Source organism: Eriocheir sinensis, chromosome 35 (assembly GCF_024679095.1).
Source record: "Eriocheir sinensis breed Jianghai 21 chromosome 35, ASM2467909v1, whole genome shotgun sequence".
Taxonomy (NCBI): Eukaryota; Metazoa; Arthropoda; class Malacostraca; order Decapoda; family Varunidae; genus Eriocheir; species Eriocheir sinensis.
Window position 1 is genome coordinate 4,454,539 of NC_066543.1, and position 18,974 is coordinate 4,473,512.

Consider the following 18,974-nt stretch of genomic DNA (forward strand, 5'->3'; position numbering starts at 1 on the left):
GGAAAGTAATAAGGAAGAAGAATGAGGAGAAGAGAAGGAGAAGAAACTACCACAAAGAGGAGGGAGAGAGGGAGGAAGAAGATAAGGGAAGAAGTAAAGAGACCAGAATGAAACAAAAGGAAACAAAGAAAGAGTTAGAGGAATTAATAAGGAAAAAGAATGAAAAGAAAGAAAGTAAGAGAAGAGGAAGAGAGAGGGAGAAGAAACTACCACAAAGAGAGGAGGGAGAGCGGGAGGGAGAAGAGAAGGGAAGAAGTAGAGATCAGAAAGAAACAAAGAAAAACAAAGAGGGAAGAAAAATGGAGAGAAAAATCATGAAGGAAAGAAAAGAAGAGAGAAAGAAGAAACTAGCACAAAGATGGGGCAGAGAGAGGGAGGGAGAGTAGAGGGGAGAGCCATGAGAGAGGGGAGAGGACCTGAGGTAAATAATAGACCCAAAATCCACCGCTGGCAACCCCATGAGCTACCCGAGTCCCTCCCTCACTCTGTCGCGCCGTCCACCGCCCGCCACCTCGACCCGAAGCCCAGGTAAGTGACAGGTGTTTATATCTGTTACCCACGTTACCTGGGGTGTTATTAGTGGCCTCAGGGGTTCCTCAGTGTCTCAGGTGCGCGGCGTTGGCTACGTGGGAGTGTGTGTGTGTCTTGGGTCGTCGCGTTGAGTGTGGCGTTGTGTGCCCTAGAGAGTGCAGTCAGGTGTGTGTGTGTGTATGTGTGTGTGTGTGTCTGGCCGTACTGTGTTTCGCTCCTCGTGTTAAATTAATGTTGAAATCAATGTTTGGTGTAGCGTTGGTGTTGTGTTGTGTTGTGTGTGTGTGTGTGTGTGTGTGTGTGTGTGTGTGTAGCAACGACAGGTATAGAATGGAATGTCACCTGAATAATATACGCATCTATGTGTCCCGTACAACTATACAATTATTCGACAACCTTCGTGCGATATTAATTTCATGCTGACACGTGTCCGAGCACAGTAACGAAGGAGACGTAGAAAACACAGACAAATACGTCCATATTGATTATCATTTCGTAATTAGTGAGTACTTTCGGTGTTATTAATTCACAGCCTCAAGTGCAGTACAGGAACGCAAGCCAGGGTGTTACATGTGTCTCAGAATGGCGTCGTGTTACAATCAGTAGAGAGTGATGAAGAAAACGTTATGTGCTCTACTATAGGAACGCAATATATGGTGTTACATGTCCCTGTCCCATTATGACGTTATGTTCACTATAGCGACACGGAGACGCGGGATAAAAAATAAAAAAATACTTCACCTCCGACACCAACTCCACCACCACCAACAACAACAACAAGAACAACAGCAACAACAGCAGCAGCAACACCACCACCACCACCATCATCATCACCACCATCACCACCACCACCAACAACAACAACAACAACAACAACAAAAACAACAACAACAACATTACCATTATCACCATCACCATCACCACCACCACCACCACGACCACCACCACCACCACCAACAACAACAACAACAACGCCATCACCACCCCCACCACCACCACCATACAGATTCAAGAGTCACAGGTGTGGAAGGCTTGGCAGGAGTCATTAATTAACAGGGCGACGCCGGACAGGTGAGTGAGCTTCAGGTCCATGGCGGGGCTCGTAATGACGTAATTAGTCGCACAATCGATGACGTCACGAATTCCTGGCCTCGGCGTGAGTCCTCAAGGCGGCAGACGGGTGCTTATCAGGTATTGCATGTCCTCAGGTGTTTCGGAACGCTATGATAACCTCGTATTGTGTGTGGCCTGGCTCTGTGCGTGTGCTGGGGGAAGGAAGGTTACGCTTGTGTTGGGGGGAGAGAGGGGGCTAAGTGTGTGAGGGGGTTAGGGGTGATAAGTGTGTGTGGAGGTGGGTGGGAGGATAAGTATGTGTGTGGGGGGGTTAAATTTGTGGGGAGGAGAGGGGGGGGGTAAGTGTGTGAAGGGGGGGGAGGATAAGTGTGTGAGGGGGCGGGTGGGGGTAAATCTGTGGGGAGGAGAAGGGGGGGGGGTAAGTGTGTGCGTGTGTGTGTGTGGGGGGGGGAATAAGTATGTGTGTGAGTGTGTGTGTGTGTGTGAGAGAGAGAGAGAGAGAGAGAGCTCATATATTTAACGCGAAACTCTTCAATTCTAAGTGTAATTTCATACGGTGGAAGAACTTAATGTCAGGGATAGTCACGCGACCTCTTGGCGGGGTGAGTACACTGGGCGGGAGGGAAGGAAACTAATGAAGCCAAGGACAGTATTTTCAGACACTTTTGTCCTTCATAACAAATAAACTAAAGCCCACAAAGGAGACTAGTCGGATTCTTATCACTGTTTTTCACTTCCATGCTGCAGGAGCCTTGTCAAACTTACCCAGCGGCCGGATTCATCAAGCCACTACAAGACCGGTCGTTGGTAAGTCTGTTAGTAAATCTGTCCTCTACGAATGATCCTTGTGTTTAGGGTCCTCCGATGACAATGAATGAAGTACAGGCCTGGTCGACACTTCTTTCATTGCCACTGGAGTCGCTTTACAATCAAGAGCGTTCCTAGATGATGGAGTTACCAGAAAACCTCCCATTAACAAGTCTCGTAAGTGGCTCATAAAACTACTACCCTTGGAAATATCTACACCCTCAACGAAAGTCTTGCCCAGTGTGAGTGTGTAGTCCTCGAAGTGTTTGAGAATGCGTGCCTGACTCACATACCGTAATACATCATGGACTATTGAGAAGGAAAGTTGCCTGATTTACTCGCATGGCCGTGAAGTCGCTGAATCGCCCGCGTGTGTACAAGTTGATTTAGGGAGAGGCATAAGTCAAGAGATTGGTGGAGGGAGGCGAGGCAATGGAAGCAGCGGAGTATTTTTAAAGATGCTAAAATGGATAACTGGGTGAATTAGACCAAGCTGAATGACTGAACGGATGAATGAACGATAAATAACTCACTGAATGAATGCAAGAATGCGCGTGCTGATGAATTAAGGAGTGAATAATTGACTATTTTTAAAGATGCTAACATGGATGGCTGGGTGAATTAGACCAAGCTGAATGACTGAACGGATGAATGAACGATAAATAACTCACTGAATGAATGCAAGAATGAGCGTGCTGATGAATTAAGGAGTGAATAATTGACTATTTTTAAAGATGCTAAAATGGATGACTGGGTGAGTTAGACCAAGCTGAATGACTGAACGGATGAATGAACGATAAATAACTCACTGAATGAATGCAAGAATGCGCGTGCTGATGAATTAAGAAATGAATAACTGACTATTTTTAAAGATGCTAAAATGGATGACTGGGTGAATTAGACCAAGCTGAATGACTGAACGGATGAATGAACGATAAGTAACTCACTGAATGAATGCAAAACTGAGCGTGCTGATGAATTAAGAAATGAAGAATTGACTATTTTTAAAGATGTAAGAGCAATAATGAATAACTGCGTGAATTTGGCCAAGCTGAATGATTGAACGGATGAATGAACGATAGATAACTGCCTGAATGAATGAATGCATGAATGAGCGTGCTGATGAATTAAGGAGTGAATAATGGATTAGATTGGACGAGTCGGAGTGGAATGCGTCAATTATTAAACTGTCTTATAATTTCTCTGTCACAACACTCTCATTCATTCCTCCTCGTGTTTTTGTGTTTGTTTATTTGTTTGTTTGTTTTTCTTCCATCTCCCTCTTTCTAACCTCTACTTGTTTTCCTTATCTCTTGTTTCTTTCTCTTTCTCTCGTCTTCCTCATTCTTCATCTCTTGTTTACTCCTCTTTCCTTCCTCTTCCTCTTCCCATTTCTCTTCTTTCTTCCTCTTCCTCATTCTTCATCTCTTGTTCATTCCTCTTTCCTTCCTCTTTCTCTTCTATTTTCTCTTGTTTCTTTCTCTCATCTTTGTTTCTTTTGCTTGTCACCTCCGTTTCTCTACTCCTTACAAGCTTCGTTTATCTCTTCTTTTTTTTTTTTTTTGTCTACCATGTCTCAATCCTCTACAAGCTTTCCCTCTCCCATTTCTTGTTTCATTTCTCAATCATCTTTCTATACTCTACAAGCTTCCTATTCTCTTCTATTCTCCTTCAATATACCCTTCTATCCTCCTCCTCCCTTCTCCTTCACACCCTTCCTTCGCTTCCCTTTCTTTTTACAACTTTGCTTAATATCTATAAACATTCATAAACATTCACAAACATACATATAGACATTCATAAACATTCTCTCTCTCTCTCTCTCTCTCTCTCTCTCTCTCTCTCTCTCTCTCTCTCTCTCTCTCTCTCTCTCTCTCTCTCTCTCTCTCTCTCTCTCTCTCTCTCTCTCTCTCTCTCTCTCTCTCTCTCTCTCTCTCTCCTCTTCTTCCTCTTCTTACCTTTCTCTTTCTCTCTCTATCCATCTTTATCTATCTCCTATTATCTTTCTTCTCTCTTTCTCTCTTTCTTCCCTTCTCACCTTTCCTCCCCATCCTCTTCCCTTCTCCTCCTTCCTCCTCTCCCTCCCTCCTTCCCCTCCTCGCCCACAAGCCAATTCTCTCCTTCATTTCATCAGGGCAACAAAAAGCTATAGGAACGCGGTTGGGTTGTTGGTTTAGCTGAAGAAAGTAACTTAGGTAAACAGGTGAGTGCCCTAATGAATGATCGAATTACCTGAGGCACTGACGGGATAGGCGTTGGTGTTGGTGTGTGTGTGGGGAGGTGGCTGAGAGGGGGAGGGAGTTATTTTCGCTGTTGGTGGTGGTGGTGGTGGTGGAGGAGGAGGAGGTAGAAGAGGTGGAGCGTAAGAGCCAGGTGATTTAGGCCGCGACGTGTGTGTGTGTGTGTGTGTGTGTGTGTGGGCGGCCGAGCGGTCACAACAACCCAGTATTTTCTGTACAAACATCATAAAGAGAACCACCAAATTTGGGCCTAAAAAAAAAACTCTTACCTACACCCCCACAAAAAAAAAAGAACTAATAAGCTCGAAGGAAAAAAAAACAAAGAAAATTCCGAGCAAGTGAATGGCGTCCCTCTTTTAATGAACTACGATAGATGACTTTGGGAATTAGGTGTTTGATTTTGTTGTTGTTGTTGTTGTTGTTGTTGTTGTTGTTGTTGCTCTTCGTTAAAAAAAAGACTCATGTTCCTGCCCCCTCCAGCCTCCTTCCCTGCATCCCCCATCCACTCATATCCACTATCCCTTCCACAACCCTCTCTACCCCCCTTCTCCACCTCCACTCCCGCCCCTCTCCACTTCCCTTCACTCCACTACCCCCTCCACAACCCTCTCTACCCCCCTTCTCCACCCCCTTCCATCACCCCCTTCCACTCCCATCCCCCCTCCACAACCCTCTCTACCTCCCACTCCACCCCCTTCCATCACCCCCTTCCATCACCCTCTTCCACTCCCATCCCCACTCCATAACATTCTATGCTCCCCTTCTCTACCTCCACTCTCCCCCTCTCCACTCCCCTTCACCCCTTCCACTCCCATCCACAACCTCCACAACCCTCTCTAGCCCCCTCCTCCACCTCCACTCCCCCTCTACACTCCCCTTCACCCCCTTCCACTTTCATCCCCCTTCCACAACCCTCACCATCCCCATTCTCCACCACCACTTCACCCCCCTCCACTCCTATCCACAACCCTCTCTATCCCCTTTTCCATCCCCATCCCTTCTCTCCGCCCCCTCACCGCCCCCCCCCCTCCACCCCTTCCTTCTACTCTTCCTTTTTAACAAATAATTCGCATGTGTAAGTGACATTCAATTTAGACTCCTTTGTTACTACGGATGTGTGTGTGTGTGTGTGTGTGTGTGTGTGTGTGTGTGTGTGTGTGTGTGTGTGTGTGTGTGTGTGTGTGTGTGTGTGTGTGTGTGTGTGTGTGTGTGTGTGTGTGTGTGTGTGTGTGTGTGTGTGTGTATTAGTTCTACGTTCTTTTTTTGTAATTTTCTGTCTATTTACTTTTTCTTTCTTTTTCTTTCCTTTTTTTTTCTTTCATTCTTCATCCATCTCTATATATGTCTCTCAATCTGTCTACCTATCTGTCTATCTGTTTGTCTTTTTCTTCCTCTCATTTTCTTCTTTTTTCCTTTTTTTCATTTCTTAATTAAATCTGTACTTTTTTCTTTTTTTCTTTTTCTTTTCTTCATTTCTTTTTTAATCTGTACTTTTTTCTTTTTTCTTTTCTTTTTTTCATTTCTATTTTAATGTGTACTTTTTTCTTTTTTCTTTTTTCTTTTCTTTTTCTCATTTCTATCTTAATCTGTACTTTTTCTTTTCTTTTTTTCATTTCTTTATTAAATTTGTACTTTTTTTTATTTTCCCTTCCTTTTTATTTTCTTCGGTGACCTCACTTCGACTCCCTCCCCAAAGGTCAAGGGTCAAAAAGACGTAGCGGAGTGGCGTGGCAAGGCGTAGTTTGGTGTATGCTGCTCTCCTGCCCTGCCCCTCTCGCCCCTTCCTCCTTGATCCTCCCTTCCAATTCCGTTCCATCTCCTCCCCATTCTCCTTCCCTTCCTCTTCCTCCTTCCCTTCCCCTTCTTCCTTCCCTTCTCCTTCCTCCTTCCTCCTTCTTCCCTGATCCTCCCTTCCAATTACGTTCCATCTCTTCCCCTTTCTCCTTCCCTTCCCCTTCCTCCTTCATTTCCCCTTCCCTTCCCATAACCTCTTCCCTTCGTTTTCCTTCTTCCCTTCCCCTTCCTCCTTGCTTTCTCCTTCCTGCTTCCCTTCCCCTTCCCTTCCCTTCCCATAACCTCTTCCCTTCCCCTTCCTCCTTCCCTTCCCTTCCCCTTCCTCCTTGCTTTCTCCTTCCTGCTTCCCTTCCTCTTCCCTTCCCTTCCCATAACCCCTTCCCTTCCCCTTCCTCCTTGCTTTCTCCGTCCTCCTTCCCTTCCCATAACCCCTTCCCCTCCCCTTCCTCCTTCCTTTCCCCTTCCCCCTTCCCCTCCCCTTCCTGATTCCCTTCCCCGTCCTCCTTCCCTTCCCCTCACCCCTTCCCCTCCCCGATCCTCCCTTCCAATTTCGTTCCATCTCTTCCTTCTCTTTACTTCGGCGCCGCATGACCAAAATGTTTCCAAGCCATGCAAGGATAAATCAGTCATCCCATAATTCTCTTCACGTCTCCTCCTTCCCATTCCTCTCCTCACTATTCTTTTCTCCCACCCATTCCTCTCCTCCTCTCTTCTCTTTCCTGCTGCCTGTTGTTGTTGTTGTTGTTGTTGTTGTTGGATGTCACCGTATATTACTTACTTTTTTTGTTGTTAATTTCCCTGAGTATTTAAATTAACTGTCCGCTTCTTATTGTATTTCCTTTATTCTTTTGTTCTATTAATTAGCCTATTCAATGTGTGTGTGTGTGTGTGTGTGTGTGTGTGTGTGTAAGATCGATCCGAGTCGCATGATCTTACGAGCATATTCAGTCACTTAGTCATGAGAGAGAGAGAGAGAGAGAGAGAAGGGGGCCAGGGGTCACATACAATACAACAATCAATCGCGTTTCTTAGCAACTCTGACAACGTTCCGCAACTGCTAGGGAGCTTAATAATTCTCTCTCTCTCTCTCTCTCTCTCTCTCTCTCTCTCTCTCTCTCTCTCTCTCTCTCTCTCTCTCTCTCTCCACCATTTTTTTCCCTTTTATCTCTTTTTTCCTTCCTTTCTTCCCTCCTTTTACCATCCTCTTCCTTTCATCATTCTCTGTCATGTCTCCCTTTTCTTAAATATTACCATTCTTTCTCTTTCTCAAGTTTTCCTTCGTATATTCCCTTTTTTTCTCACTTCCCTTTCCTTCCTCTCTCTCTTCTTCTGTTCTCCTTTCTTCCCTATCTTCACTTCTTCCATCCCTTTCCTTCCTTTCCTCCCTTCCTTTCCTCCCTTCCATTCCCTTCTCCCTTCATTCCCATCTATGCTTCTTTCCCTACACACTCCCTTCCTCTCCTTTCTCCCTTTCTCCCTTCCATTCCCTTCTCCCTTCTTTCCCATCCTTGCTTCTTTCCTTACTCACTCCCTTCCTCTCCTTTCTCCCTCCCTTCATTTCACTTTTTTTCCCTTCCTTCCTTCCCGTCTTTCTCCACCTTTCGCTATTCCCCTTCCACTTTCCATCATCATTACTTCCTGTTCTCTTATTATCCTCCATTCGTTTCTCCATTCTTATCTTTTCCTTTCTTTTATCATGAAATCTTCCTTCTTATCTTTTCTCGTTTTTTTTTTTTTTCATGCAATCTAACTCCTTATCAATCCAATCTTCTTTTTCCTTCCTTTTCTTCTCTTGTTTCCTCCGCCAACTTCTTCTCCCATATTTTCCTCTTATTTCTCTTCTCTTGTCTCTGTTGTTGTTGTTGTTGTTGTTTTTATGGGACAATTTTCGTAATATCTAGTGAAGGTTTTTGTATCGTGCGGCCATTTATCTATCAAGGCCAATTTATCTATCTACGTTAAGTTATGTGTTTGGCAATGCAACGGAGTGAGCACTGAGGCCACGTGTAGATATAACGTATGCTTCTAAATGTACGTTTTATATATTTATTTATCTATCTTTATTTACTTTCTCTTCTTTGTCCATTGCCTTTTTTTTCTCTCTTTCTTTATCTATCTCTCTATCCTTTTCTTCCATTCTTTTTTTTCTATTTTTCATTTGTTCATTAATCTGTACATACGTCTGTCCGTCAACCTACCTGCTTATATGTCTCTTTAACTTTTCCTTACTTCTTTCTTCTCTTTATTTTCTTTCCTTTTCTATCTATTTATACATGTTCCTATTTATTTATTTATTTATTTATTTATGTGTCTAGTTATCTATATATTCCTTTTTTCTTCCTTCTTCGTTTTCATTCATTTTCTACCTATTTATACATATACCTGTTTCTATCTATCTTTCTACATACCTATCCATCTATTTACCTTTTTCCTTCGTTCTTCTTTCCTCTTTCTTTTTTTTAATATCCTTCTGTATCAGTCTGCACATATGCCTGTCTATCTATCTACATATCTATCTATCTCTGTGCCTTTTACAATCCCTTTTCCTTTTTTTCTTTTGTCATTTCTTTTTCTCTATCCATCTATACATATCTCCGTCTCTTAGCAAAAGGAAGAGACGTGCATTTGTTTACCGAAAGCCTGCAGACAACTCACATGCAAGACGGTACAAGATCAGGCTGTTTCGTCATGCTCTGATCCGGTGGCTGGTCTCGCGTGCCGGACAGAACTACGTCAGGACCAGCACGAGGGAGAGCATTGAACGTGACCCTGAAGTGAAGCTGTGAATAATTGATGGAGTTAAACGTGTCAGTATTGCTGTTTGACATTTTTTATTATTACTATTATTATTGGTAGTAGTAGTAGTAGTAGTAGCAGTAGTAGTAGTAGTAGTAGTAGTGATAGCAGTTGCAGTAATAGTATCAGTAGCAGCAGCAGTGACAGAAATAATGGCAGCAGTAACAGTAACTATAAATAATACAAGCAGCAGCAGGAGGAATGTCAGAAAAAAGCAGCACAAATGTTTCATACTCTCCAGTACGATTACTGTGAAAACGCTCGCTCTTTTTTTTTTTCCAAACAAAACTGTAACGACGAACACCGAGCGTCGCCCGCCAACCACAGGGGGCCGAGAGACTGTCCGAAGGAGGGAGGAGGAAGGAAGGTCACAGGATCCGCAGCGGGGGGGAGGGGGCGTCAGGTCAGCCGTGTTTACCTGGCTAATGACTCGAGACAGGTGACGAAAGGGGGAGAGGAGGGGAAGGAAGAGGAAGAAGAGGAAGAGGGAAAAGGGGCGAGAAAGGCTGCCTCACTAACCTTACCTATTAAAAACGCCTTAATTTCTTCAACTCTAACCTCTTCCTAGAACACAACATTTCAGGGGGACGAGAAAGGCCGCCTCACTAAAGCTCCTATGCTCACTAAAGTTCACTAAGCTCACTAAAGTTCACTAAGCTCCTAAAACTCTTACCCCGTACTCTCATTGCCTCAAACATTTTCCTGGAACATTACTTTTAGTCCGGTCTCGGCATTGCCTCGCTCGTCGGCGCCTTCCGGAAATGTTTAGTGATGCAAGTGGCATTCTGTTTACTTATTGAATATTGCGTTGTGGATCGTGAAAGCCTCGCTGATGTGTGAGTGTGTTTGTCTGTGTGTGTGTGTGGCGACCTGGGAGTGGCGAGGTGTCAGTTGCGAAGCATGTGTGCCGCGTCTCGTGTGTTGTCAGTCACGATATGATGCTAAGGACGCTTGGAATGAAGGCTTACCGACGTGTTGTGTTGGTGGTGGTGATGGTTGGCATGGGAGGAAGAGAGGGAGGGAGGGAGGGAAGGGCGGTGGAGGCATGGTGGATTGGGTGGTGGTGTAGGGTGGAGGGAACGTGACAGCCAGCTAGCAACAGGGACCAGCCACCACCAACACCACCATAACAACAACGGAAGTGCCTCAGTAGTGGGAGTGGTGGCGTCATTAGCGGTGGTGGTGGCGCCGGTGGAGGTGGTGGTGGAGAGGGGTGGCGGTTGTGGTGTTAGCGTGGTGGTGACGGAGTAGAGACGAAGAACCCAAATCATCGTAAAGGCGTTAGTGGTGGGAGTGGTGGCGTCATTAGCGGTGGTGGTAGCGCCGGTGGAGGTGGTGGAGAGGGGTGGCGTAAAGGCGTTAGTGGTGATAGTGATGCAAGATGTGGCGATGGTGGTGGTAGTGAGGGCATGAGTGTGGTGAACGCAAGTGGCGCCTCAACCTTCCGTCCCTCTTCCATGCCTCTGTCTATGCGAGAACGAGGAGGGAGAGGGCGAGGACAGGGGCGGGGTAGAGGACAAGGGGGAGGGGTAGCAACAGGTATGGAACTTAACGGCAAACCTCGCTCGCCCAGAAACAGCATCGTAGGAAGGAAGGACACAGTGGACCCCAAAGACCAGTTTGATGACTCCGATCCCCTCACCCGATCCTACGACTTCGCCAAGGCAGAGGAGGAGCAGGAGAGGATCCGAAAAGAGCAAAGAGAAGAGGAACTGAGGAGGCTGGAAGAGGAACTGGAGAGAGTGGAAAGAGAGGAAGAGGAAAAGCGAAGAAAGGCCGAAGAGGAGAAGGAAAGGAATGAAAGACAGAAGGAAAAGGAGGAAGGGAAATACGAAGAGGAAAGGAAACCGAAGAAGGAGCCGGTGGAAGAGAAGAGGAAGTGGAACAGGAAGAAGGAAGCGAGGATAGCCAAGCAAGCCCTATGGTACTGTTACAACCTCCTCCTCTTCCTCCTCAGGGCTTTTTTTTATTATTGTTTCCTTTTTTTGTGCCCTTGAGCTGTCTCCTTTGTTGTAAAAAAAAGAAAAAGGGCATCATCTCCACTCAGGGGATGGTGGTCTTTCTCGTCTTTGTGCTTGTTTTGTGTTAGATTTTTCTCTGTTTGTGCGTTTGTGTGTGTGGTGTGTCTGTCTGTGTGTTCTTTGCGTTTGGCTGTGGATTTATTTATTTGATTTTTTAAGTGCTCCTTATTGCACCGGTAAGCTCTTTCGATAGGCCTAGTGGACGGCCTCAGCCCATTGGTGGTGCAGGCGAATTTTGTTTTAAGTTGCTGCCGTTGTATGTGACTCTTGCTTGGCCTGTGCTGCCCCCCGGTGCTCCACTTACCCAAAGGCGCTGAAGTAATTGATGGAAGATCTGGGCATGTGGCAGCGTTACCAAATTATCGTACCCATCGCATTGCTTTTTCGTAGTTTCTGACCGATAATTATAGCAAAAGAAAGAAACAAACATCAATGAACAGCAGTTTCAACGCTAACTTTAAATTTCTATTGTTATTTGTTCAGGTACGAGAGTTTGAGGCTTGAAAATGATGAATACGATGTGGTGAGTACGATAATCTGGCAACGCTGGCATGTGGGTAATCTTCCTCCATTTGGCGATGGTTGGAAATTGTCAGCGTTTAGCGGTGGGATTCGAACCGTGGTCTTCGGGATCGGCATGTCCGCACACTGACCACTCTGCCACCGCCGTAAAAGCAGAGGAGTCGGTTCAAGGGCATAAAAAAAAGGTAACAAATGTGTGTGGTTGGGTTCGGCTGAGGTCTCGTGAGGGTGTCTGATGAACCCTAACAGCAGGAATATGAACAAGAACAAGAAAACGTCCAATCTGAGATGCTATAATGTTCTGTTGTTTCCCCTTTGCCGCAGGATGAGTGGGCAGAAGCAGCAGCTGGTGGTGACGTGGGTGGGGCGGTGCGAGGGTGTGGGCGCCAGGCACGTCAAGAAGTCGCTGCGGGAGCTGGTCAACACGGTGCGCTCGGTGGTGCCTTCCGGTGGCCACATGTACACCATCTGTGAGCGCTACGACACCTACCAGACGGGAGGTGAGTGGGGGTCTATATATACCAAGCCAAGTCACTCTGCTTCAAAACTGCAACCGGTACGCGCAGGAGGCGGTTTTGGGGCGGAGCAGCTGGATGACGTCACTTGGAGCCAAAAGAAAAAAATACCCGCCAGTTCAGGGGTGACTAAAGTTGGGGCCATATGTGAACTCTGGATGTGCATTCTCGCCTTCTTTCATAGCGCGTTCAGACAAGCCCGTGACGAAAAAATATGTCTTTTTATTGTGCTGTTGCGTGACTGTAATTTCAATGACTACAAACGGTGGTGTGTGGTGTGAGGGAGGGCATGTTGAAGTGATTGATTAAATTAGTCCGCCTTTCCTCGTTTTCTCTAAATCCCTGTTTCTACATTCTCTAGTTTGGCTCCAAGCAGTGTCACGCATAAACCACGCCTCGACCGTGTCTCCTCCCACAAACCTGCGTATGACTTGACTTGGTGTATATAGACTTAGGGTGAACCAGAGTTATAGACGTATATAACTCTGTGGGGTGAACACACACACAAACAAACAAACAATAGATAAATGTAAGAGTGTATCAAGACACCCTCCACCCGAAATTGCTCTCTCCTTTGGTCTCTCGTGTCTACTTTCTTGTATTCGGGGAGTGATAAGCGTTTTTTTATGTCTTTTTGCCCTTGAGCTGTTTCCTTCACTGTAAAAAAAAACTACTCTTTGTTATGATTCCAGAGACCCGCACCCCCTCACTTCCTCCATTCGAATCTGACCCTCCCTTCTGACCACTTAATTCTGTTTTCTTTTGTGGGACCAACGCTTAGCCGGCTTTATTGTTTTGTCTTCATACGCCCTTGAGCTGCTTCCTTTACCGCAAGAGAAAACTGAGGGCCACTGTGACGGGAAGTGAAGAAAGGCAGAGAATAATGGGGTGAAAGAACAGACAAAAAGGGGATTGGGAGGAAAGAGAAGCGAAGAGAGAAATGGAAGGGAAGAGATAAATAGGGATAAATAGGAAAGGAAGAGACTATCCCCTATTCTTCCTACACTCCTGACATGAACAATACATGAACAGATAATTAATTCCTCGACCAGGGTTAGAAGGACATGATATACGCTGCAAATTCAACCCCGACCAGCGTCCACCAATCATACAGAAGGGATTTGTGTCACGACCAGCGTCCACCAATCACATAGGAGTGCTTGTCGTGGCTTGCCTGTGAACTAGCCAATAATATACACTTAATAGAAGAGGTGGGCGGGGCTTGCTGGCGAAGTATATATAAACAAGGAAAAATATAAATGCTTGGAGAACGATAGAGGGCGGGGATGAAGGAGGTCGGGGTTAAAGGGGGTCCAATCGCCCTCTCCCTCGCTCGACCTTCTCCTGTATACTTGACCTGGATTCTACCTACTTACAGATGCATGGGAAAATGAGTCGTATGTGTATGTGTGTGTGTGTGTGTGTGTGTTTGTGTGTGTGTGTGTGTGTGTGTGTGTGTTCCGGTATGCATGGACGCCTAATAACCATTCTTGCATCGTGTTCTTCGCCAGTGACAAAGATGGCCGCTCTAGATACACACATAAACACAGAGATACACACAGACAGGCACACACACACACGCACGCACACGAAGATAGGCATGCATCAAAGACGGCAGATAGATTAGCAGGAGGGGAGGGAGCAGGAGGAGAAGGGAGCAGGAGGAGAGGCAATAAGACACGCAGACGTTTCTTCAGCCTATGCCTTCTCCTCCTCGTCCTCCTCCTCCTCCTCATCATCATCATCATTATCATCATCATCCTCGTCCTCCTCCTCCTCCTCATCATCATCATCATAATCATCATCATCCTCGTCCTCCTCCTCCTCCTCATCATCATCATCATCATAATCATCATCATCATCCTCGTCCTCCTCGCCCTCCTGCTCCTCCTCCTCCTCCTCCTTCCATTCCTACCTAGACAACTCCTAACGCCTAAACAGCAATCACATTCAACCCTCAACTCCCTCCCCATTTTATCCCCTTCCCTATTTCCCCATTATCTTCTTTTTTTTTTTAATCAAGGGTGTAGTGAGAATAGGGCATAGGCTCTTCCTTTCCCATTTGTCTCCTCCCTCCCATTCCTCTCTTCCCTTCTCTTCCCTCCCAAACCCGTTCTGTCAGTGGCTCCTCCCTTCTCTTTCGTCCCATTAGCCTTCTTTTCCTATGCCTTCCTGTTACTTTTCTTCCATCACTTTTCTTTCCCATTAATTCTCACCCTCGCTATTTGCTTTCAATCTCTTTCCCTTTCTCACCTTCTCATCTCCTCACCTCTCTTTGTACATCACTTTTCTTTCCCATTACTTCTCATCCTCTCTGTTTTCCTTCAATATCTCTCCCTTTCCCACCTTCTCTTCCCCTCACCTCTCTCTGTCCATCACTTCTCCTATTCCTCCTTCTCCTTCTCCTGTTCATTGCTTCAATCCTGTTCATTGCTTCATCCTGTTCATTGCTTTTATCCTGTTCATTGCTTCATTTATCCTGTTCATTGCTTCAACAGGTTTGCCATTCTGGAGGAGGAGGACGAGCAGGAGAGCACCTTCCTGGTGGGTGACTCCATGATTCGCCAGCAGGTCGTTGAGTTCTGCGGCAGAGTTCCTCGTCGAAGACGGAACTATTGCTATCCTGGTGCTGGGATCGACGACATAACTGCTGCTCTTGAGGAGATCTCCCCCCAGGCTACTAATGACTCACTGTTTGTTATTCACACAGGTACGAACGACGTCACCACGACCCGGTCTGAGGAACTCCTGGAGAAGTACCGTAGGCTCATCCAGCAGTATAAGACTAAATCCCCTAACATTTTGATTTCAGGAGTTCTACCACGGACTTGGGCGGAGAGCGACTTTTTCAGTAAGGCCTTCAGCCTAAACAACCGCTTACAGACTCTTTGCAGGGAGCTTGACGTGGAGTTCCTAAACGCATGGGACAATTTCTATGGACAAAATGAACTTTTCCACAGGGACGGATTGCACCTTTCTCCCATCGGGGCAGCCAGACTCGGAAGGCTCCTCAACGAAGCAGTGCGTGTCATCCGAGCAAAAAACGAGTCACGGCCACGTCCCTCCACCCCGCCCGTGTAAATAGACGCCGTGCATCGCAACAAACCCGTAACCGTGATCCCGCAAGTACCACCACCTGTATTACCAAGCCTCTAGATAACTTAAAAATCCTTAGTTTCAATGCGCGTAGCCTAAGAAACAAATTTGATGAACTGAGATGTCTTGCTTTAACAGAAAATTTTGACATAATTGCTATAACCGAAACATTTATCGACACCACAAATATTGATTTAAGTTCCGAATACAACATAGATGGCTACAGACTCTTCAACAAAGATCGTGTAAACCGTAGAGGCGGTGGCGTCGAAAGCTATTTGCAACCCACCGACAAAACACCGGGAAACAGTAACGTTGAACATTTGTGCGTGCGAGTAAACATTGCAAAGTCAATTTAAATATATCTGTCACCTACAGACCTCAATCACTCGATGACGATCATGAAATGAACAGCGTTTTAAGGCAGTCACTTAATAACAACGACTCACTGATATTAGGAGACTTTAACCTCCCCCATATCGACTGGGCGACACTGTTAGGTACAGAAGGCGAGTCACATAGAATGATTTATTTTTAGAAGAAAATTATCTAAGCCAAATGGTTTCTGAGCCAACTCGACAAAATAATATACTCGACCTTGTTATAACGACCCAAGATAACCTTGTCAGTAGTGTCACGGTAGGAGAACACCTCGGTTCTTGCGATCATAAATTAGTGCGCGTCGACATTAAAGCTCAATCATCAGTGACTGAAAATAAAGTAAAGGTGCCCAATTTCAAAGAGCTAACTTCGTAGAAATCCGACAAAACTAACAGAAATACAACTATCAGATGACGACAACGTAGAGGAAGCCTGGCTAAGCCTAAAAATCACTTACTCACTCAGCAGAACACATTCGTCCCCTTGTGCGAAGCGAATTAACACTAATAAAGCCCACCGTGGTTTAATAGCGAAATTAAACAATCAGTCAATGAGAGAAAATTGTTTTACAGGTTAAAGAAAGAACAAAGCACGCCCGAGAACATTAGACTCTATAATGATGCCAGGCGACGAGTAAAAAGACTAGTAGGTCAGGCAAAGCGTAGATATGAAGAAAATATTGCAGCCAACTGTAAAAATAACCCGAAATCTTTCTTCAGTTACATAAACAACAGAAAGGCGATCAAAAGTGGTATTGGACCTTTAACAAACAGCGACGGTGCACTAGTGACTGACAGCCAACACATTGCAAACCTCTTAAACAATTACTTTTCCTCGGTGTTTAATACTAACAGTCTTCCTCTCGCTACCACCAACACCAGTACTATTGTAAATCTCGAGCATGCATTGCCTAATTTTGAAATAACAACCGATGAAGTCCTTAAAGCTCTCCATTCACTTAAAACAAATAAAAGTCCTGGACCTGACAAAGTATATCCAACTCTGCTGAAAGAAACGAAGAGCGAAATACTCTCCTCCCTCACAACCGTATTCAATATGTCCTTGCGACAAGGCATCGTCCTTCAGATTGGAAAAAGGCTAACATTTTCAAGAAAGGAGACAAAAAAGTACCAGGTAATTACAGGCCCATTAGTCTAACTTCGGTTGTAGGTAAGCTACTTGAGGGCATAATTAGAGACAAAATTGTGAGTTACCTTGAAAGCCACTCATTGATTGGGGACTCACAACATGGCTTCCGAAACAAAAGATCCTGCCTGTCAAACCTATTAACCTTTTATAACGACCTCTTCACTGTTTATGACGTAACCAAATCACTGGACGTAGTCTATCTTGATTTCAGAAAGCGTTTGATAAAGTCCGCATCATAAATTACTTTACAAATTAAAGCAAATAGGTATTGACGGTCAAGTAAACCAATGGATCGCGAATTGGTTGAGCAACAGACAACAAAGAGTAGTGATTGACGGATTTAACTCAGAGTGGGCGCCTGTCACTAGTGGCGTCCCTCAGGGCTCTTCATTATTTACATCAACGACGTGGATGTTGGACTCAATAACCGCATTAGTAAATTTGCAGACGACACAAAGATTGGTAACTCGGTTCTCACTGACGAAGACAGGCAAAGCCTCCAAGAGGATTTGCACAAAATTTCAGCATGGTCGGATAGATGGGAGATGCCCTTTAACGTAGACAAGTGCCAGGTCCTTCAAGTTGGAACGAGGAATAAGAAGTTCGATTACGAAATGCGCGGCGTTAAACTCAAAAGCGTTCAATGCGTCAAAGACTTGGGGGTCAAAATCGCGTCAAACCTCAAATTCTCACAGCAATGCATCGATGCAGCAAATAAAGCAAACAGAATGTTGGGCTTCATTAAAAGAAACTTTGTATTCAAGAATAAAGATGTAATACTCCCGCTCTACAACAGTTTAGTCAGACCCCACTTGGAATATGCGGTACAGTTTTGGTCCCCACCATGCAAAGGATATTGCTAAATTAGAAGGTGTTCAGCGTCAAATGATCCCTTCCTTGCGCAACAAATCCTACGAAGAAAGGCTTTCTATCCTTAACATGTTCTCTCTTGAGAAACGTCGCCTCCGAGGAAAATTGATCGAATGTTTTAAAATACTTAATGGTTTCACAAATGTAGACAGATCAACATTGTTTATGATCGATGACAGTCTGCGCACGAGGAACAATGGCGTAAAACTCAGATGTAGACAAGTAAATTCAGATTGCACCAAATTTTTCTTCACCAACGTTGTAGTGCGAGAATGGAATAAGCTTCCACCATCAGTGGTCCAGTGTAACACGATTGACTCCTTCAAAAATAAGCTCGACCGTCACTTCCTTCAACTTAATATCAACTAGAGTAGAAATGCAACGTTTTGGAGTCTTCTGATTAATGTAAAATCACTTAGGTTTAAGGACAGACCACCAAGTCTGGACCATAGGGTCTGTGTGGTCTGATTTTCTATGTAAATCTATGTAAATCTTGTCACTTCTCTCCTCTTCCCGTCACTCCTGTCCTTGGGAAAAAGAAAAGACGGTAGGAATGCGCAGGTGTATGGTGTAAGTCCGTTAATCATCTCCCCCTCTTTCCTCACCCCCCACCCACCCCGCAGGCTTTATGATGTAGGTTCGTTCTCACCCTCTCATCCCCCCCTTACCCTTCTCTCACCCCCCTCGCAGGTCTGTACCCCGTCCTGCACCTGAGTGAGGACAGCGGCGCCGTGAGCAAGCTGATGAACTCCGGCGCCTTCCTCGACCGTCTGGCGCTCGGCGAGACCAACCATGTGGATCAAGGTGAGGCAGGGAGAGGGGGGTGTTAGGGTGATTGTGGAGAGGCGGGGGGGGGGGGGGTAATGTAAGCGACGGGGAAGGGGTGGCGAGGGGGTACAGGGGAGAAGGTGGAGGAGAGGGAAGGGGCAGCGTTGGGGAGATCATAGCGGGGTGGGGGAGGTTAATGTGGAAGAGGCAAACTGAGGGTGGTGGATCGGGGGTGTCAAGAGAGGGAGTATAGGTGATTGGAGGGCATATGGAAGGGGAGCAAGGTGGGGGAGGAAGGGGCAGCGATGGGGTGATCATGTAAGGGAGTAAGAAGGAATGATGATAAAGGGTAGAAGGGGTGAGAGGGGAAAGGTGAGGAGGGGTGAAGGGGTAGCGCTGGGGTGATGTAA

The 18,974-nt window shown here is 45.6% G+C and overlaps 1 protein-coding gene across 3 annotated transcripts in view; it reads left to right on the forward strand.

Annotated features, from left to right (window-relative positions):
- Nucleotides 1–382: 382 nt before the first annotated feature.
- Nucleotides 383–18,974, forward strand: part of LOC127007287 (uncharacterized) — a 32,705-nt gene continuing 14,113 nt past the window's right edge. The window contains exons 1-4 of one of the 3 annotated variants that reach the window (XM_050878061.1): nucleotides 409–528; nucleotides 9,052–9,253; nucleotides 12,110–12,285; nucleotides 18,487–18,600. In XM_050878061.1, coding sequence (XP_050734018.1) covers nucleotides 9,240–9,253; nucleotides 12,110–12,285; nucleotides 18,487–18,600 — 304 coding nt within the window. In that variant the 5' untranslated portion in view covers nucleotides 409–528; nucleotides 9,052–9,239. Of the gene's footprint in view, nucleotides 529–9,051; nucleotides 9,254–9,547; nucleotides 11,167–12,109; nucleotides 12,286–18,486; nucleotides 18,601–18,974 lie in introns of those variants that run through there. The other 2 variants (XM_050878060.1, XM_050878059.1) reach the window with 2 other exon arrangements.